We start from the raw sequence: 23,592 nt of genomic DNA, 5'->3' as shown, positions 1-23,592 counted from the left end.
TTCAATTACTACGCGATGGTATAGAAATGGAACCAGAATATTATCTCAAATTTAGGCAACGATAATTTACCGATGTTCAAATCTCATCAAGCAAATCAAGGTATCAAACAAACATTGTGGAAATCGCATGAACTCTTAAAGGAGGGTAAAGTAAGTTATGATTTCACATACAGACAAAACAGTTATATTGGCAGATTCACATACAACTTACTAAAACAGTTTGATTCTTTTTATGTCTATTGTTAAATTTAGAAACTAAAGGTTTACAAAACAATTTAGTCATTTTTTATGTGATACAATTATCCATAAAGACAATTTAATTTTTCCTAGTTTGTCCATTTAAGCTATCGATATCTTTTTCATGATTTGTTACGCTATTCATATCACTTCATCTAGTTTAGTTAATGTCCTCAATTAAACTGTGAAATTAAGGAATGTAAAAATAAGGATATATTGTACGATTTCCAATGATACACTTAACATTTTTATCAACTGATTTGTTCTTTCAATGAGTTTAGATATATGTTCATCTGATACAATTGGCGATATCGACGACGTCGAGTTGAAATCGGCAAATTATTCTCCAGATGTTCATATGCTACAAATGTCCATATAGACAACTTAGTTTCTCCTTGTTATTCTGCTTAAGATGCCAATATCGACGAAAAATGTTCTTCTTGATGTTTACTCTACTAATTTTATTTAGTTTAGTTTATATTTCTTGATTAAATTGTATGAAATTTAATAATGTTAAAATAAGAAAAGGTTCTACGATGAGCCAACTAACCGCAACACACAAAAAAGACGAGGATGTAAACAAATATGGTTCACCGTACAGTCGCCACAATGAGCAACACTTATATCGACATGACAAGATGTCAAATTTTCAAATAGGAAAACGAACATCCTGAGTAACACGATAGATGAAAAACAAATATGGCAGACATCAATTGATGACAACCTCTGAATTAAAGAACTCAAGATTAGGAACATACATATTGAGGATATGGCAAGGATGAACATATTTATGACCGCTAAACCCTTCCTTTATATATGTGACAGTGGCGTAGCATCAAACCAACGATACAAAATGTAAGACTTATTTGGAAAGAGGTTGACTCATCATATCGGCACGAAGCACAACAACACAACGTACCTATCTAAAAACACAAAATACCTATCTAAACCACAAAGTATCTATCTAAAAACAACACAACGTACCTATCTAAACACAAAGTACCTATCTAAAAACACAAAGTACCTATCTAAAAACAACACAACGTACCTATCTAAAAACACAAAGTACCGATCTAAAAACACAGAGTACCTATATAAAGTACTCGCAACTATTAAAATCAAGTTAAAATATATTTTCAACCAATAGTTAAATCATATTTTTCCAGTTTCAAATATGCACAGTTCACATTCCATTTATTAAAACATTGCATTGTTACCATGTTTCAGTTGTTTTCATATTCATTACCTCAAGTACCATGTCAACGTGATACAACCAAATGAGTTTTTAAGCATACAGTAATTTTGGAAAGTGACCACACGACCGCCGATCTTTATTGTTTACATCTTTGTTCTTTTGGTATTTCCAGGATAATTGTTTCTATGGCACGCATTCATTATCTCCATATTTACATACATCATTATCAGTTCCTTTTAAAATAAAGCTATTTCATTGAAATCACATATTTACCTTTATCCTTATCAGTCAAAGTAGGACAACTGTTACCACCATTTAGAGGAGGCTGTGATATATGTCTACTTCTAAGTCTGTTTCCTCCTTCATCTGGAGTTGTCCATTGGGTCCACTGTGTAACCTCACAATTCACGGAAACTGAAATGTCATCTTATTTCAAAATATGTGTGGCATTTTTTTTTATTTTTTTATTTTTTTTTTATTTTTTAGTATAAATGTACACAAATTGTGCTATTCTTTTACTCTTAATTTAGTCCGTGTTCATAATTGAATATTTACATTGTTGTCTTTCAAGGCGGTCTCGAGCGTAACTGGTGATTCCAGACAAGTTCGAGCGTATTTGGTAATTATAGACAAGACCCGGGCGTACCTGGTGATTCCTGACCAGTCCCGAACGTACCTGGTGATCCCAGACAACCCTCGAGCGTACCTGGTGAATCCAGACCAGTCTCGAGCGTAACTGGTGATCCCAGACAACGCTCGAGCGTACCTGGTGATCCCAGACCAGTCTCAAGCGTACCCGGTAATACCAGACAACTCTCGAGCGTACCTGGTGATTCCAGACAACTTTTGAGCGTACCTGGTGATTCCAGACCAGTCTCGAGCGTACCTGGTGATCCCAGACAACTCTCGAGCGTACCTGGTGATTCCAGATCAGTCCCGAGCGTTCCTGGTGATCCCAGACAACTCTCGAGCGTATCTGGTGAACCCAGACCAGTCTCGAGCGTACCTCGTGATCCCAGACAACTCTCGAGCATACCTGGTGATTCCAGACCAGTCCCGAGTGTACCTGGTGATTCCAAACAACTCTCGAGCGTACCTTGGTCATCCCAGACCAGTCTCGAGCGTATCTGGTGATTCCAAACCAGTCCCGAGCGTACCACGTGATCCGAGACAACTCTCGAGCGTATCTGGGGATTCCAGAAACTAGTGTCTTGCGCACTGAAATCATTATTATTTTTTTCTTTTGTTTATCATTTTCTTTCCTGTCTAACATATTCGGTAAAACATCTGCAATCCCATCTTAATAGCACTTTTAAATACTTACTCAGCTGTGTTTGTTCAAGTTGTGGACATTTTTTCCCGCCATTCAAAGCATGTCTTTTAACATCACGTGTCCTTGTTATTTTTCCATCTTTGTCCTGTTTACTCCATTTTGTCCATTCACCAACCAAGCAATCCATTTGTACTAGTACATTAAAAGATATCACATTATCAAATCATAAAATGAATACTACACAATTAAATAATCAAGTCAGTTGGACAAGATGCTAAGAAAATTTAATATATACATTTTTCTTTTCAGATTCCTTTATTCTTATTTAGATTGTAAAGATTCAAGAAGAGGGAAGTGCATATAAACTGACAACATCAAAAGTTAGACTTTATCAACCAACGGGACGAATGGAAAACAACTGTCATATTCCTGACTTAGTACAGGCATTTTCCGAAGAAAATGGTTGGAAAACCTGGTTTTATAGCGAGCACTTGTATGACAGTTGTTTATAGTTCTCTTATAGTGACAAAGTTGGGTGAGCAACCCAGACAGACATAATACTAGTAGGTTATGTGACAATAATTGGGATCCAGCAGCCAAAATGTGTAAAAATATATTATAGCTTACTAACAAATTCAAACAAAAATACAAATAACTCTGACAATGACGCCAACAAAACAGTTTTTGTAGTTGATAGTACATACAGTATATAGTATACATTTTCTCTCTAAAAATTACAAATTAAGTAAAATATAAAGACAAGGGGTAAACAAAATTTAAACACTGTAAATGCACCTCTCGACCCACCTGCACCAAGATATACAAATTTTAAATAAACATGAGCAAAATTGTCAGTCGACTCCTTATAGGAATCATCGCCCTTAAAACCCCATACTTACCAATCTTTTCGTTTTAGGCAAAACCAGCAATAGATAGGGAGAAAATAGTTAGAACAAAAATTGGTTTGCAAAATAAAATCTAAACAAATAGATCAACGTAACTGAAAAGAAATACTTCACCCAATTCTGTGTTTTTGGCTACTTTTGTGAAAACTATAATAGCTGAAGATATACTGTTTACAACAAAAATTATTAGCACAGCATGATTTACAAACAAGTCAAGACTAGCTGAAGTGCTAATCAAACTCCTGACAGGAGTTATTGCAATTAAATGACGATTCATCCATATCAGCTTCAAATCAAAAATTTTATACGTTTTTTGCATATATGATTTTGCAATATAATTCAAACGGCAAAAATGTATTAACATGTCTTCCATTTCTTTTCTGTTTAACCTTTTTTCGGGTTTTTTCAATTATCTCGAGGTTAAATAGATAGTGGGAAATAAAAACAGCGAAAATTTATAGTTTATAAAAAAGGCCAAGATCTACAAATATGTCAATATTTCCGAAATTGTTAATCGACTTATTATAGAAATTATTGCTTAAAATGATTTTTTTTTCAGTTTTGAATGTTTGTGGTTATTATCTTGAGAATTTTTATTGAAAATTGAAAAAAAACTATATCAGTTCAATTTTCTAGCAAGAGGAGATCTACAAATAGGTAAACTTAACTGAATTTGAGGATATGCATCTTATAGGACTTACTGCCCCTAAACGATATCTTTTTGAATTTTTCTAAGTTATAAATCTTACAAACCTGTAATCAAAAGAAATATACTGTTAACAACAAACATGTTCTATTGAGATACATGTATTACTCACGTTTACCTTCATTCCTATCAAGTTGATACTTTAAATTTTACCGTACATTTTGTAACAAATAGATTTATTGACAACTTGATGTTTCAACACCGATCGATACTTATAACATAGTGCCAAAGGATAGTGGCAGACCGAAATAAATTTCTTAACATTAAATAATAGATATAAGAAGATGTGGTATGAGTGCCAATTAGACAACTCTCCATCCAAGTCACAATTTGTGAAAGTATTTTCATTTAGAACATAAACCAACAGTTCTATTGAAATAGTTTATTTTACCTTTATCGTTATCCGTCAAAGGAGGACATCTTTTCCCACCATTTAGAGGAGGATCTAATATAACTCTACTTCTTCGTCTGTTCCCTCCCTCATCAGGTACTGTCCACTGCGTCCACTCTGTAACCTCACAATTCACAGAAACTGAAAAGTGATCCAATTAAGTTAACAATTTACAATTTGTTTTATTTCAATAAAATGTTACTCAACTGTTGCCTTGATATTTTCATTTCATTTCGCCACTGATTGACTGTTTTGAATGTTTTAAGCCGTAGTATGTTATCTTGCTTTCTTTCAAACATACTATTTTTGTTTACTCTCCAAAGTTTAATCTCAAGCCTGTAGAATAGGGTGATTAAAGAAACATGCATCGTTCTTTGTTCGTATTGTTTTCTCCCCTTTCATACATATTTGGTCAAACAGCTGCAGTAAAATGATTATTTAGCAGAAATTGATTCAATGATACATTATTTTTAACAACAAAATGCATACCCAGCTGTGTTTGTTCTAGTGTTGGACACTTTTTCCCGCCATTCAGGTTATATCTTGTAACATCACGTGTCCTTGTTATTTTTCCATATTTGTCCTTTTTACCCCATTTTGTCCATTCACCAACCAAGCAATCCAAAGGTACTAGTAATTCAAAATATATTTTGCATTGGTTTATCATAAAATGAATCTAACAAATTCAAATATATCTACATTAAGGATATTTTTAAGAAACTTAAAAAAAAAAAAAACATTTTACTTCCTGGATTTACTTTCTAAGGTCTATGGTTTTGTTTGGTTATGATATATTCACTGATTTTAATTAGCCTTTAGGATACTCCAACAACATGTACTATCTCGTAAAAATTCTTTCGTTAAACTTTCAGATGTCCTAATACCAGTAATATATTTTTTTAATGAAAATGACAAAAATGTAATTAATGTACAGTAAAGTAGTTATGTATTCCATAAGATCAAATGAAAACAACTTTATATTTTAGAGAAAAAAAATTGTACAATATAAGGCAATATATATTAATGAAACATGAAATGGAAATTTGAATAAAAACTAGCATTTTTATTGAAAGTCGATTAACTTATTTTACCTTTATCGTTATCAGTCAAAGGTGGACAACTGTTACCACCATTCAGAGGAGGCTGTGATATAACTCTACTTCTTAGTCTGTTTCCTCCTTCATCTGGAGTTGTCCATTGGGTCCACTGTGTAACCTCACAATTCACGGAAACTGAAATGTTCTCCTATTCAAAACTTGTATGCCGGTTTTTAATTTATATTTCTTTCAATGTTAAAATTATGGCTGAATGCATTGAGGCTGTTTCATCGTCTGCCTCTGCAGATTAACATTTTGGCAACTGTTACCTTAGATGGTTTTGAGTGTACTGTGTAAGCCGTTTTCGTTTTTTATGCTTTAAACGTAAACATTTCTTGCCGCAAACAATGTTGGTCTTGATTGTATCCGATGAAAGCTTTTTGATGAATATGTGTCATTCACATTGAAATCGTATCATATATTCATTTTGTTATGTCACCCAGAAAAGGGGGTGACATATTGTTATTGGAATCGTCGTTTATTATTATTTTTTAACGCTTCAGGTCCGGCTTATTTCGTGGAGATTACTTGGCAAATATTGATCGATCTTTACCGTAATCTTTAATCGTAAAGTATTTCAAACCTTCCAGAAATTTAAACCCGCCATTTGCAGATGTGCAATCTGCTTCGGAATATTCAAAATAGATACTGTTGTCATGGATATAGCAAAAAAGGGAACAATTCTTGTTTTAATGAACTTTTTCAGCTCTGCGTATGTGTGTGGTGTGTGATAGTGTGTGATAGTGTTTGAAATGTTCAAATGACATGGAAACCAAGTTTTGAGTGATCCGCTATTGCTTGCAATTAGAATTATAGTACTCCTATTTTGTCAAACAACAGCATAATTGTGTTGTATAAAGTGATTGAATGATACTTATTGAGACTATTAGAATGCATACTCAGCTGTGTTTGTTCTAGTGTAGGACACTTTTTCCCGCCATTCAGGTTATATCTTAGAACATCACGTCTCCTGGTAATTTTACCGTCTTTGTCTCTCTCACTCCATTTTGTCCATTCACCGACCAAACAATCCAAAGGCACTAGTACATGAAAAATAATGTAACAATATTAAAAGTACGAATTTTCCTAAACCAGATATGTCGACAATATATGTATCTCCAGTGATGCTCGAGGCCAAATTATTTGAAAATCCCAAACTAATTACAAACGCTGATGAGCTGATAAAACCAATAGGACTGAAAGTAAAATCAAACCATTACAAACGCTGAGGAGCTGATAAAACCAATAGGACTAAAAGTAAAGTCAAACCATTACAAACGCTGAGGAGCTGATAAAACCAATAGGACTGAAAGTAAAGTCAAACCATTACAAACGCTGAGGAGCTGATAAAACCAATAGGACTGAAAGTAAAGTCAAACCAATACAAGGAATCAGAACTTTGCTGGCAGAGGGAGATACAGTCCTGAATTTAAAATGATTTCGAAATTTATTACGGCAAATTTGAATAAAACCATATCCGTATATTCTTTTTACTTTAAAGTAAATTCAAATAAGAAATTAAATACCAATTACAAAATTATATCAATATTTATTCAATTATCTATAAATACACGCTAGCACATAAGTATCTAAAGAACAGTACAAAATCCAGTTAACCTGATTGTTGTACATGTGCACCCGAACTAGTTAAGTCGTCTTTACGTTTGTTTTTTCTATTCATTGCTGTAACGTTGGCGTGTCCGTACCCCCGTTTGAAGCCCAAGAATATTTTTCTGCATGTCAATCACATTCAATAAACCTGCTTCTCAAGATTATTGGTGTTGGTTGTTTACAAAATTTACTCCATCCCACTTACATTATTTCACATCTTTAGACTCTGACAATTTAGATTTTGAAATATAGACATTAATCTGTTGTTGAAGATAACAATTCGACCTGTACCATTTTGACTAGAGCGTTACGGATGAGTCATGTAGACGACACACGAGTCTCGCGTACAAAATTAAGAGCCTGATATCTTTAATGGGTTTTTACCATACGTTTCTTTGTTACTTGATTCAACAGATGAACCCCTCGTTATCTTGACGCGAATGTACATGTAAATGTAAATTCTTACACATGTAAAAAAAACAACATCGAGATTATAAACCGCAAAGAGTGCAATAAATAAACTTTACGCGTGTTGAAATATACAATTTAAAAACAATAAAAAGGTAAACTTCTGTGAATACGTATAACTTTAACTTTAACAAAACTGTAAATTTCAATTTCATTACTCGAGTCTCATTTATTGATTTGTGATGGAATTTTTTCCTATAAATGTATCGTACACACTTCTGGTCATATTCATAACCATGATGACTGAATAAAAGTAAAATAAACCAAAATCACCTTTCTTCTTTTGCCACAAATCTGGGCACTTCATTCCATTATTCAATGGTTTTACGCGGATTGTACGGAATGATTCAACATTACCACCTTCATCTGGTTGAGTCCAGGCACTCCATTCACTCACTACACAATCTATTGGTACTGAAACAATAAATAACTATTTAATATGGATAAACATAGGCACCCGACCTACTCACTATCAATATTATTGGTACTAAAATATTGAATAAAATGTAAACTGGCAGCTATATGGCATTCAATTAACATTATTACATATGAAATGATTTTATGTAAATATGGATTCGATATGTATATAGATGTTCCAAGCAACTGTAAGTCTCTAACGAATCTGATGACGGTAGTTCTAGAATCACTGAAACTTTGGTATCATGCGTTTATATTGAAATATGAATGACGAAGGTCAAGCAAACGAAGGAGAAATTGGACTAGAAGGCGGGGAGGGGACAATTCAAATCATTATTAAAAGAAAAACAGATGACAACGGTACCATGCATAAAAAAACGACGAATAGACAAATAAACAAACTACAATACACTAGACACAAAAGCCAAGACTGAGCAAAATAAATCATACTAAAATTCAGAGGTAGGTGATAGTGAGTGCGGTGGAAGAGTAAACTAATCCAGTTCCACTAGGGACATCTGTCCTGCTGCTCATGGCAAGTAACAATTTGGTGTTAAGTTCAATGTTACGATCAAGGAAAACAAGGAAAGGAGGACAGGAGTGTGGCTTCAACAATTTGATCATATCCGCTGTCATCTGCATGTGATACATATCTTCTATAACGATCAACCAAATCATGGTGGCGTCTGTAAAATAAGAAGCCTTTGTCCAATAGATCACTTGTAAATATGTAGAGAAAAGATGATGCAATCCCTTTAAAAAGGTTAAAAACATAGAACATCATATCTGTTCATACCATTTTAGGGAATTCAAGTAACAAGCGAAAAGAGAATAAATAATGAGCAAACGCAGAGTATGATAAAATAAAATAGTATACTGGACAGGTAGCTGATCCTAGTCTTTTTGTTCCATTATAACAAATGTCTCTTACCATATTTAGTATCTCTGAGCTTAGGACATTCTTTCCCACCATTCAGATTTTCCTGAATAACATAACGCTCTCTGTATGTGAATCCTGTATTGTCGTGTGGTTTCCATGTACTCCACAGACTGACTATACAATCAACTGGTACTGTTTGAAATATAATTCATCAATTAATTTAGAAGCTTAAGTGGATTAATAACACATCTACTATTACAGTGTTATATCAACTTCATCAATTCATGTGGATGTACCAAAGAATGAAGAACCAATAAACAGGTAGTACGAAACACCATTTAATAGATACAATGTAGTCTGAAAAATTATCATGTCAAACTTTTGAGCAAACTAATCCACTTTCTGGTTTGAAAGAAGATCAATAATTTTTATTCAAAACACAAAAAGGTTTCCATCAAAACTAAAACAAAAACAAAAATTACGGAAAACACTAACAAGGGTAGAGATGCGTTTTGTGAACATTGCATTTATCTTAACTGGTTGATTGATTGATGCTTGCAAACGTCCAGTGGAAAAAAAACACATGTATTTTCAGGACGAGAATTATCAATTAGCAATTACAATAGCTAGTATCTGCATGATAAGGATGAATGGCTTGAAATTTGAACTGCCAAGTTAAAAATAAGATAATGTTGGTTTGGGGCAGAAATTGTGCATACACAAGGTCATCTATATGGACACCAAAATGGTTGTTACGATGTTCTTTAACGTACAGAGAGAGATAGAACCTTGTATTCTCCCTACACGAGGCAACGCATTTCACATCCCCATTCCGATCAGCTTATCTATACATCACGCAAAGCCTAGCATACATACTCACTGGTTTAGTGAGGGGTTTTAATGGACGTTAAAAGTTTCGTGGTGACCATTTTTTTATACCTAAATCAAACCTTGGGGTTGTGGGATTTATATATCAAATGATATTTTGGATACAGCCTGTGTAAATACGTGTTAAAATACATGTATTGGAAATTTACAAATAATGACCATACAGGTTTCTGTTTTCTTTGTTAGGGTAAGACATTATCAGACCAATATATTTCACGTATCAAGAAAAATAGAAGGAAAAAGGCACACAATTATTATTTGTCTAATGTCTGAAATTCCTAGATTTTATATAACTACTAACTTGTACAATATAAACTGATGGCAAAAAATGCTTTGCGTTATTTTTAAAAAATCGTCTTTTCATTTTCTTTGATTGAAACAATGGTTTAGTTACAAATATATAGATAGTGTTTTTTTTCTGCATGTTGTTCTTACTATACTCGTCTGAGATGCTTTTTTGTGTGTGATTATCTTAATGTGGTCGTACTTTTAAAGAAGACTACATTTAGTTACAAAAATATCGCAGTACAGACTCGTGTTTTTCATTTCATCAAAAGTAGATATCATATTCAAAACTGTGTACTAGCTGTTGTTTTTATTTCAGGATCATTTCGTTATGATATTTCATCAGTTTTTTTTATGTATATAACAATCACTTAAACTATTTATAAAGTTTCTTTAGAGTCAGATGTAACGAGTTGCGTGAAATTATAATGTTTAGACAATTATTGAAATTATAATATTAAGACAATTATTGAGTCAACGCATGTAAATTTACTAAACTGTATGTTTGATATTTTAAATTAATTACGAATCCATAATAAATAATCCACAAAAAAAATATGTCATTCAGTGAAAAGTTTACCTACTAATTAACTTTCGTGATTAATTGCGGAAGTTTACCAAACGTGACCTTAAAAAACAATCAACATAGAATCATGGAGCACGTGGAAAGTAAGTGATATACATGCAATAGAGCGATGTATATATTTTTTTATATTGTTCATACTTTTCTATTTTTTTTTATTAAACCTTGTCATACCAGTTGTTAAATGGTTTGCTGTTTTATTTGGGTTTTTTTCACAATCAATTAGCACTATCTACTTTCCACATTTGTTTAACCTTTTCTTTCATCACACTTTTTCCCTCGCACTTGTACTGTGTGGTTGCCGATGTATTGATGAGAGGTTCGTCGTTAAGGACACTTCAAACGGAAAAACTATCGGTGCATTTGAGTACACGAAAAAAATAATTTAATAACAGTACGATTCTGAAGATTTTGATAAGATAAAGGACTTCCTTTGAAAAAAAGTCCATGTACACGTGTTTAATAGTAAAAATTAAGCATACAAGTAAATAAAACATATTTAACGTTTTTATTAAATTTGAAGTATCATATGACTTTAGAATAAATTTTAGATAATAATGAATGACTGTTGACAGACTTTGATTCACTGTTACTTCCTATGAGAAAATACATGCCGTTTTTCGAATCTTTTAATACAGGACATATCTTTCCACCATTTAAAGGCTTCACAATAATTGTTCTTTCTCTTCTGCTAATACCACTATCATCCAATGGACCCCATTCACTCCATACCGTTACTTTACAGTTAATGGGTACTGAAAAAAAAAAGGTTATCAAAGAATATTTCATAGAAATTTGCACATTTATCAAACAATCTAAAATAATTGTCGTATGTATTAATTGGCTAAGAGCTTATAGAAATATAATGGATGCATTGTACTTTTTAATATGTCTAATAAGTTCGACAAAGGTTTATGCGATTTTTTTAAATATCACGAGTATTTATTGTATAGTAATGATTTGATACTACTAATCAGCTGCCATTTAAAAATTTATCAACTCAATTTTCAAACAGTGACAGCCTTCCGTAGAGATTTTTTCAACACGAAATAGTTTAACAGATGTATTTATATTCATTTGCATAAGGTTGATTTCTATCCGACGCAGCTCAATTATATTTACATAAGTTTCACATTTTTTTATTATGTTGTATTGTAACTTAAATGCGTGGTGAGTTTGTTAAAAAAAACTTATAAGACTATTATTTCAGTTCACCAAAAGTCACAAGAAAGCAACAAATCGTATCCGATTGACAGTATCAAATTGCTCAACAGGAAATGTTTTAACTTTATTTATTTTATTACAAACCAAATACATAAAATACTGGATATAATGCCTAAGTACACCAAATGTTTTTTAGTTCCATTTCAGATGTATGTACTTTTAAGAAATAAAACGTACCTGCTTTTGTTTCCTCTAAAGGTGGACATGGATCACCTTTATTCAAGGGAGCTGTGACAATAGTTCTAAAGCGTCTAGCAATGCCTTTGGAATTGATTGGACCCCATGTATTCCAAGCACTGACTTGACAATTTATATTCACTAAAACATAATAAACACAAACATGGAACGTGAGTGGTGTAATAAGGTTGTGGTTGCTTCAAATGACAGTTATTGATACTGTGCATCTCATATTGCTGTAAACTCTGACATGTTGTGCTAAATAAAAAGAAGTTTTACTTGTGATGGTATTTTTTGTCATTTAGGATAAATTTACAGGCATATGAAATGGAAAACGTAGAGTTGATACCAAGGTGTAATCAATACTCATAAGTCGAAAATAAACATACATGCGTATGGCCACAAACAACAAAAGAAAACTTCACAAAAAATTAGGGAACGACCATTTAACTTCAAGGGGGGTATGGGTTTTTCCTGAAAAAAAATATTCTGATCCCCAATTTGATGTAAACAAATATTGTGGTCAAGCAGATGACAAAAATATAATCCTTTGTAGTTAAACGTTTAAAGATATGAGATATGTAGTGAAGTGAAGAAATCAGCAAAAGAATATCTGTCATTTTCAGACCTCCATTTAGAAAATCCTTACTTAGGTTTGATCGTTTCGCTTTTTTTGTTTAATATTCCATGTAATAATGTACATAAGTGTTTTTAAAGTCTTTAATATAGTTCTATGGTAGGCAAACAACTGATGTTAAGGATGATAGATTGTGTAAAATAAGAGACTATAAAACTATGATAAGTAACAACTGTAATTCGACCTCCCATTGTGAAATTCCCTTTTCCTTTCTTTTCAAATATGTACTGTGTCCCATCTGTCTCTATTGAACTTAAAAAAGAAACCAAACCTTTTATCGGTTTTCTATTTTTTCTTAAAAACCATGGAGTCTAACTAACCAAATACCATCAGTTCAACATGTATTGCGTTTTAAAGTCGAAAGTGTTCCAAATATTTCTATTGGATTTAATGCCAAACTAATTTAGTGTTTTTAAATTTTAGAAAAAGAGATGTGTCGTCGAACAATATGTAAATTGAAACTGTGAGTTTTATCTTTGTGTTTAAATCGAAAACCTTTGAATCTAGATCTTGTCTGACTCTGCAGGCCAGGGTTTCGACAACTTAAACAACAATTCTTTAAGGTTTCTGTGGAACCTAGAAAGTATCATTTTTGCCGTTGGTGTAAAAGTGTATAATTCCATACAGGTTTGACAAAGTTATTGGTGTCTAAAAAAATTTTAACCTCAGGCCTGAGTCTAAGAGTTAACTCCGCCGAAGACGGCAAAGATGCCGGAATGTAGGATTGCTATGTATCGCTTTCGTGATAATTTGCAGGCTCGATAAAAATGAGAGTACTTAAAGGGCATTTCTGTGTTATCGAAATACCGACATAGCTAGATAATACAATTAATTATCTAATTACTAACACAATTTTATATTAATTAGTATTGTAATTTTCATTGTTATTAAATACATGTGATATCAGTATTACAAACCTAATCTTGAACTCTATCCTATTTTTTGGAGTTTTTTAGAAATTTACCTGTGACGTCACTTTTGTGCGTCGATCTATTCGGCTGACATACAATGCGTTGTTCGGCTGTGCTGTTTTATGTGCTGATCTAGGTTGTTTTGCGTATTCGTTTTTATTCTGTAGTTAGTCACCACTTCGGTGTTAACATGAATATCAATTATATGGTCGTTTTTATATTTTATAAATTTACTGTTTGCAAAAATATGAATTATTCTAAATACTAAATATTTTCTTATCCCAGGCAGATAACCTAACCGTATTTGGCACAACTTTTTGGAATTTTGGGCCATCAATGCTATTCATCTTTAGGCCTTGCACCTTTAATAACTGTAAGCTTGTCGTAATGTTCTATTGTATTGTTCATTTGTGTGTTTTTCTGTCCTGTATGTTCTTCCATTTATTTGTATTGTAGTTCTGTCATGTAATGTTGTCATTTTAGTGTTATATTTAAACATTGCCATTAAAGCGGGAGGTTTGCCTAGCCACAAAACCAGGTTCAACCCACCATTTTTTCTTAAAATGTCCTGTACCAAGTCAGGAAAACTGTTATTGTTATCTTATAGTTCGTTTCTGTGTGTGTTGCATTTTAGTGTTTCTGTTGTGTCTTTGTTCTCCTCTTATATTTGATGTGTTTCCCACAGTTTTATTTTGTAACCCGGATTTGTTTTTATCTCAATCGATTTATGAATTTCGAACAGCTGTATACTACTGTTGCCTTTGTTTATCCAACGGTGGCGGCTGTAGGTTTCAGATATCTAGCTGTTGTTTCAAATGCAGCCTTTGGTATCATTTTGAATTATAAATATCATAAACTGTTTACCAATTTTGTGAAAGAGTGCTTTATTTCAAATTTTAGTGAAGATTCATACAGAAAAGGCAATTCCAAAGAATTAAAGGCTTTAGAAAATCAATATACAGTTAATCTTCATGTATATCGAATCTTTCTGAGTAATCATATATATATATATATTGTCTCAAATTTATGATTGTTAAGACCTATGTTAACTATGATAGGGACACCTTTGTCATAGACCTGAATCTGCATGTTTAGGCAACTATCTGGACATTTTGTACGTACCTAATCTCGTTTCGATAAGATGTTCACACTTTTTCCCTCCATTTAAAGGTCGCTGTGTTACAAATCTCTCTCTTCGCGAAACCCCTTGGCTATCATGTGGACTCCAAACACTCCAAACAGTGACAAGACAGTTAACTGGCACTACAATAACAGACACAATTAGCCGTGGTAATGTAATCAATTACAAAAAAAAAACAGAAGGAAAAAGGCACACACTTATTATTTGTTTAATGTCTGAAATTCCTAGATTATATATATAGCTACTAACTTGTACAATATAAACTGATGGCAAAAAAGGCTTTGCGTTATTTTAAAAAATCGTCATTTCATTTTCTTTGATTGAAACAATGGTTTAGTTACAAATATATAGATAGTGTTTTTTCTGAATGTTGTTCTAATCATACTCTTCTGACATACTAGCTTTTTTTGTGTGGTTATCTTAATAAGGTCGTACTTTTAAAGAAGACTAAATTAAGTTACAAAAAAATCGAAATACAGACTCGTGTTTTTCATTTCATCAAAAGTAGATATCATATTCAAACCTGTGTACTAACTGTTGTTTTCTTTTCAGGATCATTTTGTTTTGATATTTCATAAGTTTTTTTTTATGTAATTAACAATCACTCAAAACGATTTATAAAGTTTCTTTAGAGTCAGATGTAACGAGTTTCTTGAAATAATAATGTTAAGACAATTATTGAAATTATAATATTAAGATAACTATTGAGCCAACGCATGTAAATATACTAAACTAAATTCTCTATGCACGATATTTTAGAATTTATTACGAATCTAAAACATATAATCCACAAAAAAAAAATGTCATTCAGTGAAAAGTTTACCTGCTAATTAACTTTTGTGATTTATTGCGGAGGTTTACCAAACGTGACTTTAATAAACAATCAACATAGAATCATGGAGCACGTGAAAAGTAAGTGATATACATGCTTTTCTATTTTTTTTTTATTAAATCTTGTCATACCAGTTGTCAAATGATTTGCTGTATTATTTTTGATTTCTCTCAGAATCAATTAACACTATCTACCTTCCACGTTTGTTTAACCTTTTCTTTCATCACGCTTTTCCCCTCGCACTTGTACTGTATGGTTGCCGAAGTACTGATGAAAGGTTTGTTGTTAAGGGCACTTCAAACGGAAAAGCTATCGGTGAATTTGAGTGCACGAACAAAATAATTCAATAACAGTACATTTCTGAAGATGTTGATATGAGAAAGGACTTCCTTTTAAAAAAGTCCATGTACACGTGTTTAATAGTAAAAATTAGGCATCCAAGTATATAAAACTATTCAATGTTTTTTTTTATTAAATTTGAAGTATCATATGACTTTAGAATACATTTTAGATAATGATGAATGACTGTTGACAGACTTTGATTCACTGTTACTGCCTATGATAAAATACATGCCGTTTTTCGAATCTTTTAATACAGGACATATCTTTCCACCATTTAAAGGCTTCACAATAATTGTTCTTTCTCTTCTGCTAATACCACTATCATCCAATGGACCCCATTCACTCCAAACCGTTACTTTACAGTTAATTGGTACTGAAAAAAAATTATTAAAGAATATTTCATAGACATTTGTCACATTTTTCTAACAATCTAAAATAATTGTCGTAAGTATTAATTGGCTACTAATTCATCGAAATATAATGGATGCATGGTACTTTTTATACAAAAGATTGCAAAACAAATTTCTTGTTAGAGAGGTCTAAATACAGCACAAACAACATTTTCCAAAAGACCAAAAAAGGGAAAAAGTATATTTTAACAAAACGCATTTGACTAACAGGTCGAACAACAAATGTTCTTAAACCCTGTTGACTGCCATTGGCGATTGCCAAATAAACGGATCACCGATGTAAAAATGGATCTTAATTATAAATTTAATACTAAACAGAAAACAAAAAACTTGTGGAAAAAGTGGTATACTGCAAACAAAAGGTGCAAAGTTTTTTTATACACCATATCCGGATTTCGACAATTATTGTCTCTTCAGTGATGTTAGGAATCGAAATGGTATTTGGAAAGCCATATAAACCCGAAGGCAAATACAATACAAGCCCAAACAAAAAAATATAAACAAGTCTAAATTGAAAACAACGTTCAAACCTATGATTGCGTTGTATAAAACCGCAATTTTTATACGTGTGCATGCAAAACAAATTTCTTGTTAGAGGGGTCTAAATACAGCACATTTTCCAAAAGACCAAAAAAGGTGGAAAAGTATATTTAAAAAAAACTTAGTTGACTATATATATATATATATATATATGTCTGCCTATGTGTAGTGACTGCATATTATACTTTGTCCATCGGATTTCTTATGATTAAGAAATACCAGGCGTTAGAATATGTAAAAGTGCCTTGAAATCAACCTAGAGTAGATCTGTTTCTTTACTTCCTCCCCGAGCGGGGCTGAAACCTGTACTAACAGCACATGCAATGAATATGTACAGACAAGTATCAACAGTAGTTAGAGGAGGGGATAAGGTGTCTGCGCAATGCTATATATATATTAAAAAACTACCCCTTGGCAACGGGGGCGCTTGCAGACAAATCAACAAATGCGTCTAACAGCATATGCAATGAATATATACAGACAAGTAAAATATTCATAAAATAAGATGGCTCACATAAAAGAAATAACACATTATGTACAACATCAAAAATAGAAATTAAGCCAAGAGCATTAAATGTATGCAAACATTATTTCTAAGATGAGAGGTAAATAAAAAGATGATCGCCACCAAAGACATAATTGAGCTGCGTCGGATAGAAATCGACCTTATGCAAGTGCACGTATTCATGTACATGTATAAGACTTTGATTGATTTTGGAACATTCAAATATGTAATATAAGAGCAATTTTGGTCTGTTTTGTAGGGTTCTTATACGAGGGTCTAAATGGGATGTACAGAATAGAGAATAATTGCAAAAAAAAAGCAGAATAAAGGACAAAGAAAATACAGATTACAGAAAAATAGGCCAAGAAAATAAAGAAAAGAGAATAACATGGTGCTGAAATATGAAGAATAGGGTATAATGGTCCAAAAAATAAAGAATAGAGAAAAATTGCCTAAACATTTAAAGAATATACAGAAATAAAAGACCCCCATCCAGACCTTCTTATACCAACTCAATTTTCAAACAGTTACAGACCTTCCGTAGAGATTTTTTTCAACACGAAATAGGTTAACAGATGTATTGATATTCATTTGCATAAGGTTGATTTCTATCCGACGCAGCTCAATTATATTAACATAAGTTTTACATTTTTATTATATTGTATCGTAACTAAAATGCATGGTGGGTTTATCAAAAAAAAACTTATTCAACTATTATTTCAGTTCACCAAAAGTCACAAGAAAGCAACAAATCGTATCCGATTGACAGTATCAAATTGTTCAATAGGAAATATTTTAACTTTATTTATTTTATTACAAACCTAATACATGAAAAACTGGATATAATGGCTTAGTACACCAATTGGTTTTAAGTTCCATTTGAGATATATGTACTTTTTAGAAATAAAACGTACCTGCTTTTGTTTCCTCTAAAGGCGGACATGGATCACCTTTATTCAAGGGAGCTGTGACAATAGTTCTAAAGCGTCTAGCAATGCCTTTGGAATTGATTGGACCCCATGTATTCCAAGCACTGACTTGACAATTTATATTCACTGAAACAAAGTAAACACAAACATGGAACATCATTTAGCATACATTTTATGAATTGGAAAACGTAGAGTTGATACCAAGGGGTAATCAATACCCATAAGTCGAAAATAAACATACATGCGTATGGCCACAAACAACAAAAGAAAACAGTTCACAAAACATTAAGAAACGATCATTTAACTTCAAAGGGGGAGGGGGGGGTATGGTTTTTTCCTAAAAAAAATATTCTGATCCCCAATTTGATGAAAAAAAATATTGTGGTCAAGCAGATGACAAAAAAAATATTCTGAATCCAGATTTTCCCCATACGTTATGTTGTTAAATTTTGAAAAAAATAATTTGATTGATATCGTCGAAAAAACATTTCTGACCAGACATAAAACCATGTGTCGTCAGCAAATATGTAAATTTTGATACAGTGAGTTTTATCTTTGTTTTTAAATCGAAAACCTTTGAATTTAGGTCTTGTTTTGCTCTGCAGGCCAGAGCTTCAACTAAAACAACAATCCTTTAGGGGTTCTGTGGAACCTAGAAAGTATCGGGTTTTTTTTTGCTGTCAGTGTTAAAGTGGAATGTTGAAAAGCTAATTCCATGTATCAGTAAAATATGAAAAAAAAACACATAAAATAGGTTTAACGAACTTCTTTCTTCAGATGCTATTTCGTGATCTTGAATAAGCTTCTGTCCAAATTTAGTAATATTTTATGAAAGTTGGACAAAGCAATTGTAGTAAAAAAACTTTAAACCTAGACTGAATCTTAATGTTTACTGTAATAATAATAAATCCTTTCATCAGTAAAATACAAAAAAATGAAAAAAAAATACAAAATTTCGCTCTGGATACTGTATTTTGATCATAAAAAAGCTGTCAAAGTTTTGTAAAGGTTTGATTAAGTTATTTGTGTCTAAAAAACTTTAACCTCAGAATTGAACCTAAGAGTTAACTCGGCCAACGCAGAGTAGGATTGCTATGTATCGTTTTTGCGACATTTTTCAGTCTCGACAAAAATGGGAGTACTTAACAGACATCTCTGTTTTATCCAACGTTGACGGCTGTAGGTTTCGGATATCTAGCTGTTGTTTCAAATGCAGACTTTGGTATCATTTTGAGTTATTAATGTTATAAACTTTTTCGGATTTTATGAAAAAGTGCTGTATTTCAGTGGAGCACCATACAATAAAGGCCATTCCAAAGAATTAAACGCTTTAGAAAAATCAAAAAACAATAAAGCTTCATATATATATATCGATTTTTTTCTGAATAATCGTATATAATGTCTCAAACTTACGATTATTAAAACCTATGTAAACTATGCCCTTTTATAGCTTGCTGTTCAGTGTGAGCCAAGGCTCCGTGTTGAAGGCCGTACTTTGACCTATAATGGTTTACTTTTACAAATTGTGACTTGGATGGAGAGTTGTCTCATTTGCACTCATACCACATCTTCTTATATCTATGAAAGGGACACTTTTGTCATATACCTGATATTGTTTGGATAAGAAATGAAATGTTTTCCTATTAAATCTGCATGTTTAGGAGACAAACTGGACATATAGTACGTACCTAATCTTGTTTCGATAAGATGTTCACATTTTTCCCCTCCATTTAATGGTCGCTGTGTTACAAATCGCTCTCTTCGCGAAACCCCTTGGCTATCATGAGGACTCCAAACACTCCAAACCGTGACAAGACAGTTAACTGGCACTACAATTACAGATACAATTAGCCATGGTAATGTAAGCAATTGCAAGAGGAAATAGTGTTTTCTCTCTCTCAACAAAACGCTCACTTATTGGCATATCATACCTTATTTAGTTTGTTCTCATGGTGAAATACCATACCTGCTTTAGTTTGTTGTAATGATGGAATGTCATACCTGGTCTAGTTTGTTCTTATGGTGGAATATCACACCTGCTCTAGTTTGTTCTTCTGGTGGATTGTCAAGCTTCCTTTAATTTGTTCTCATGGAGGAATTTCATATCTGTTCTAGTTTGTTCACATGATGGAATATCATACCTGCTTTAGTTTGTTCTCATGGTGGAATATCATACCAGCTCTAGTTTGTTCTTATGGTGGAACGTCCCACCTGGTGTAGTTTACTCTTATGGTGGAATATCATACCTGCTTTAGTTTGTTTTTATGGTGGAATGTCATATCTGCTTTAGTTTGTTTTCGTGGTGGAACGTCACACCTGGTTTAGTTTACTCTTATGGTGGAATATCATACCTGCTTTAGTTTGTTTTCATGGTGGAATGTCATACCTGCTCTAGTTTGTTCGTATGGTGGAATGTCATGCCTGCTTTAGTTTGTTTTCATGGTGGCATGTTATACCTGCTCTAGTTTGTTCTTATGTTGGAATGTCGTACCTGCTCTAGTTTTTCTTATGGTTGAATGTCATGCCTGTTTTAATTTGTTTTCATAGTGGAGTATCATACCAGCTCTAGTTTGTTCGTATGGTGGAATGTGACACCTGGTCTAGTTTACTCTTATGGTGGAATATCGTACCTGCTCTAGTTTGTTCACATGGTGGAATTTCATATCTGTTCTAGTTTGTTCACATGATGGAATATCATACCTGCTTTAGTTTGTTCTTATAGTCGAATATCATACCAGCTCTTGTTTGTTCTTATGGTGGAATGTCATACCTGGTCTAGTTTGTTCTTATGGTGGAATGTCATACCTGGTCTAGTTTGTTTTCATGGTGGAATGTCATACCTGCTTTAGTTTGTTCTTATGGTGGAATTTCATGCCTGCTTTAGTTTGTTTTCGTGGTGGAATGTCATACCTGCTCTAGTTTGTTCTTATGGTGGAATGTCATACCTGCTCTAGTTTATTCTTATGGTGAATGTCATGTCTGCCTTAGTTTGTTTTCATGGTGGAATGTCATACCTGCTCTAGTTTGTTCTTATGGTGGAATATCATACCTGTTCTAGTTTGTTCTTATGGTGGAATGTCATACCTGCTCTAGTTTGTTCTCATGGTGGAGTGTCATACCTGCTCTAGATTGTTTACATGATGGATTATCATACCTGGTTTAGTTTGTTTTCATGGTGGAATGTAATGCCTCCTCTAGTTTATTCTTATGGTGGAATAGCATACCTTCCCTAGTTTGTTCTTCTGATGGAATGTCATGCCCGCTTTAGTTTGTTCTCATGGTGGAATATCGTACCTGCTCTAGTTTGTTCACATGGTGGAATATCGTACCTGCTCTAGTTTGTTCACATGGTGGAATTTCATATCTGCTCTAGTTTGTTCACATGATGGAATATCATACCTGCTTTAGTTTGTTCTTATAGTCGAATATCATACCAGCTCTTGTTTGTTCTTATGGTGGAATATCATACCTGGTCTAGTTTGTTCTTATGGTGGAATGTCATACTTGCTCTAGTTTGTTCTTATCATGGAATGTCATACCTGGTTTAGTTTGTTCTTATGGTGGAATTTCATACCTGCTTTAGTTTGTTGTAATGGTTGAATGTCATACCTGCTTTAGCTTGTTCTCATGGTGGAATGGCATACCTGCTTTAGTTTGTTGTAATGGTGGACATGGATCACCGTTGTTTAGAGGAGTTGTAACAATTGTTCTGAATCTTGTAGATATACCTTCGGCATTCAATGGACCCCATTCGTTCCAAGCACTTACTTGACAGTCTATGTGTACTAAAATATAATTAAACATGACTCATAGAAAACAAACCTTTAATACAGTATAGTGTGTTTGGTGTTAAATTATATATAAGTGATTGTAAGATTCAGACAAATTCAATAGTTCCTAACAAAGCCAACAAACTTTTCATCGCTATGTCTTCACCTCGTGTAATCACACACTATAAGGTATAAAACGGACAACAACAGGAGAGGAAAAAAAAACCTTGATTACTGCGAGTATGCGTAAGACAGTATGTAAATAACACATAGCTGAGAGGGTGATAGAACAGATTGTTACCCCGAGAAAACACTGTCAACTGAGGCGAAGCAATCTGCTCTATCACCCTTTCAGATATGTGTTATTTAATTTATTATACTGAATTTTCTGTTATTACTGTCTAATAATTACATTACATGTATGTTTCATTATAATACGTTATTTTGATTGGCTAACATCAATCTCGCGTTATTTTGAAATTAAATTTCATTTCAAAATGAAATGTAACATTCATGATGACACGAGCTTCCACAATAAAGTGCACAGGTAAATAAAAGAAAAACTTGATAGAAATTGTGTTTTCATGATCTAGCAAAAAAATGTAATTATAAGTATTGAATGCTTCTTTTAGTAATTTTATAGGGTTGTAAACGCGTTTCATACAAAATGTACTTCGGTCAAAGCTTTTACAACCCAATAAATTTAATTAAATTTCAAATTCAAAGTAATAAACTATGTCGTCTTATACATAACAATCATCCGTATTTATCAAAGCGCACACTTGAGCAAGCGTCTCCGTGAAGGGTAATAGAGTATTAGCCATTGGATAGCGTCAATTTTCTCCGTCGTATTAACCAATCAAAATCTGGCATTTTGACATGAAGTACAACAAGTAACAGCTTTTCGAAAAAAAGCTAGCCGTCTCTTAGCTGATGAAAGTGGAAAATGTTCTCGCTTTGTAGATTAATTCATTCAGAAAAGCCTTTAATGTCAATCAACAAATTTTACCACAAACGTTATGAAGCAGTATATATCGTTTAATGTTATGTATCAAATAAGGTCCAACGGAATAATCCTTCAAATCATGGTTGTAAATGCTTTACATATTTGCCAAAATATTTTTCTCTCGTCATTAAATATTATAACCATTTTCGTGTATAAAATGTGCGTAACAGTGAGCGACTGGATTGAATGTGAAACAATCATATGTGTGTTGATGATGATGAAAGTGTTTAAC

At 32.9% G+C, this 23,592-nt stretch overlaps 1 protein-coding gene across 1 annotated transcript in view; it reads right to left on the bottom strand.

The window, feature by feature from the left end:
* LOC127699079 (thrombospondin type-1 domain-containing protein 7A-like) overlaps nucleotides 1-23,592 on the bottom strand; it is a 32,842-nt gene that overhangs the window by 7,918 nt on the left and 1,332 nt on the right. Inside the window, exons 2-15 of the mRNA XM_052202817.1 lie at nucleotides 20,273-20,413; nucleotides 18,570-18,710; nucleotides 16,412-16,573; nucleotides 15,008-15,148; nucleotides 12,338-12,478; nucleotides 11,530-11,691; nucleotides 9,232-9,372; nucleotides 8,157-8,297; nucleotides 6,704-6,844; nucleotides 5,799-5,939; nucleotides 5,197-5,337; nucleotides 4,708-4,848; nucleotides 2,757-2,897; nucleotides 1,706-1,846 (exon numbers count right to left, since the gene is read on the bottom strand). Coding sequence (XP_052058777.1) covers nucleotides 1,706-1,846; nucleotides 2,757-2,897; nucleotides 4,708-4,848; nucleotides 5,197-5,337; nucleotides 5,799-5,939; nucleotides 6,704-6,844; nucleotides 8,157-8,297; nucleotides 9,232-9,372; nucleotides 11,530-11,691; nucleotides 12,338-12,478; nucleotides 15,008-15,148; nucleotides 16,412-16,573; nucleotides 18,570-18,710; nucleotides 20,273-20,413 — 2,016 coding nt within the window. The remainder of the gene's footprint in view (nucleotides 1-1,705; nucleotides 1,847-2,756; nucleotides 2,898-4,707; nucleotides 4,849-5,196; nucleotides 5,338-5,798; nucleotides 5,940-6,703; nucleotides 6,845-8,156; nucleotides 8,298-9,231; nucleotides 9,373-11,529; nucleotides 11,692-12,337; nucleotides 12,479-15,007; nucleotides 15,149-16,411; nucleotides 16,574-18,569; nucleotides 18,711-20,272; nucleotides 20,414-23,592) is intronic.

The sequence above is a fragment of the Mytilus californianus genome, unplaced genomic scaffold (assembly GCF_021869535.1).
Source record: "Mytilus californianus isolate M0D057914Y unplaced genomic scaffold, xbMytCali1.0.p SCAF_4, whole genome shotgun sequence".
Taxonomy (NCBI): Eukaryota; Metazoa; Mollusca; class Bivalvia; order Mytilida; family Mytilidae; genus Mytilus; species Mytilus californianus.
Note: the sequence above shows the minus strand (reverse complement) of the source record. Positions and strands in the feature narration are given on the sequence as shown.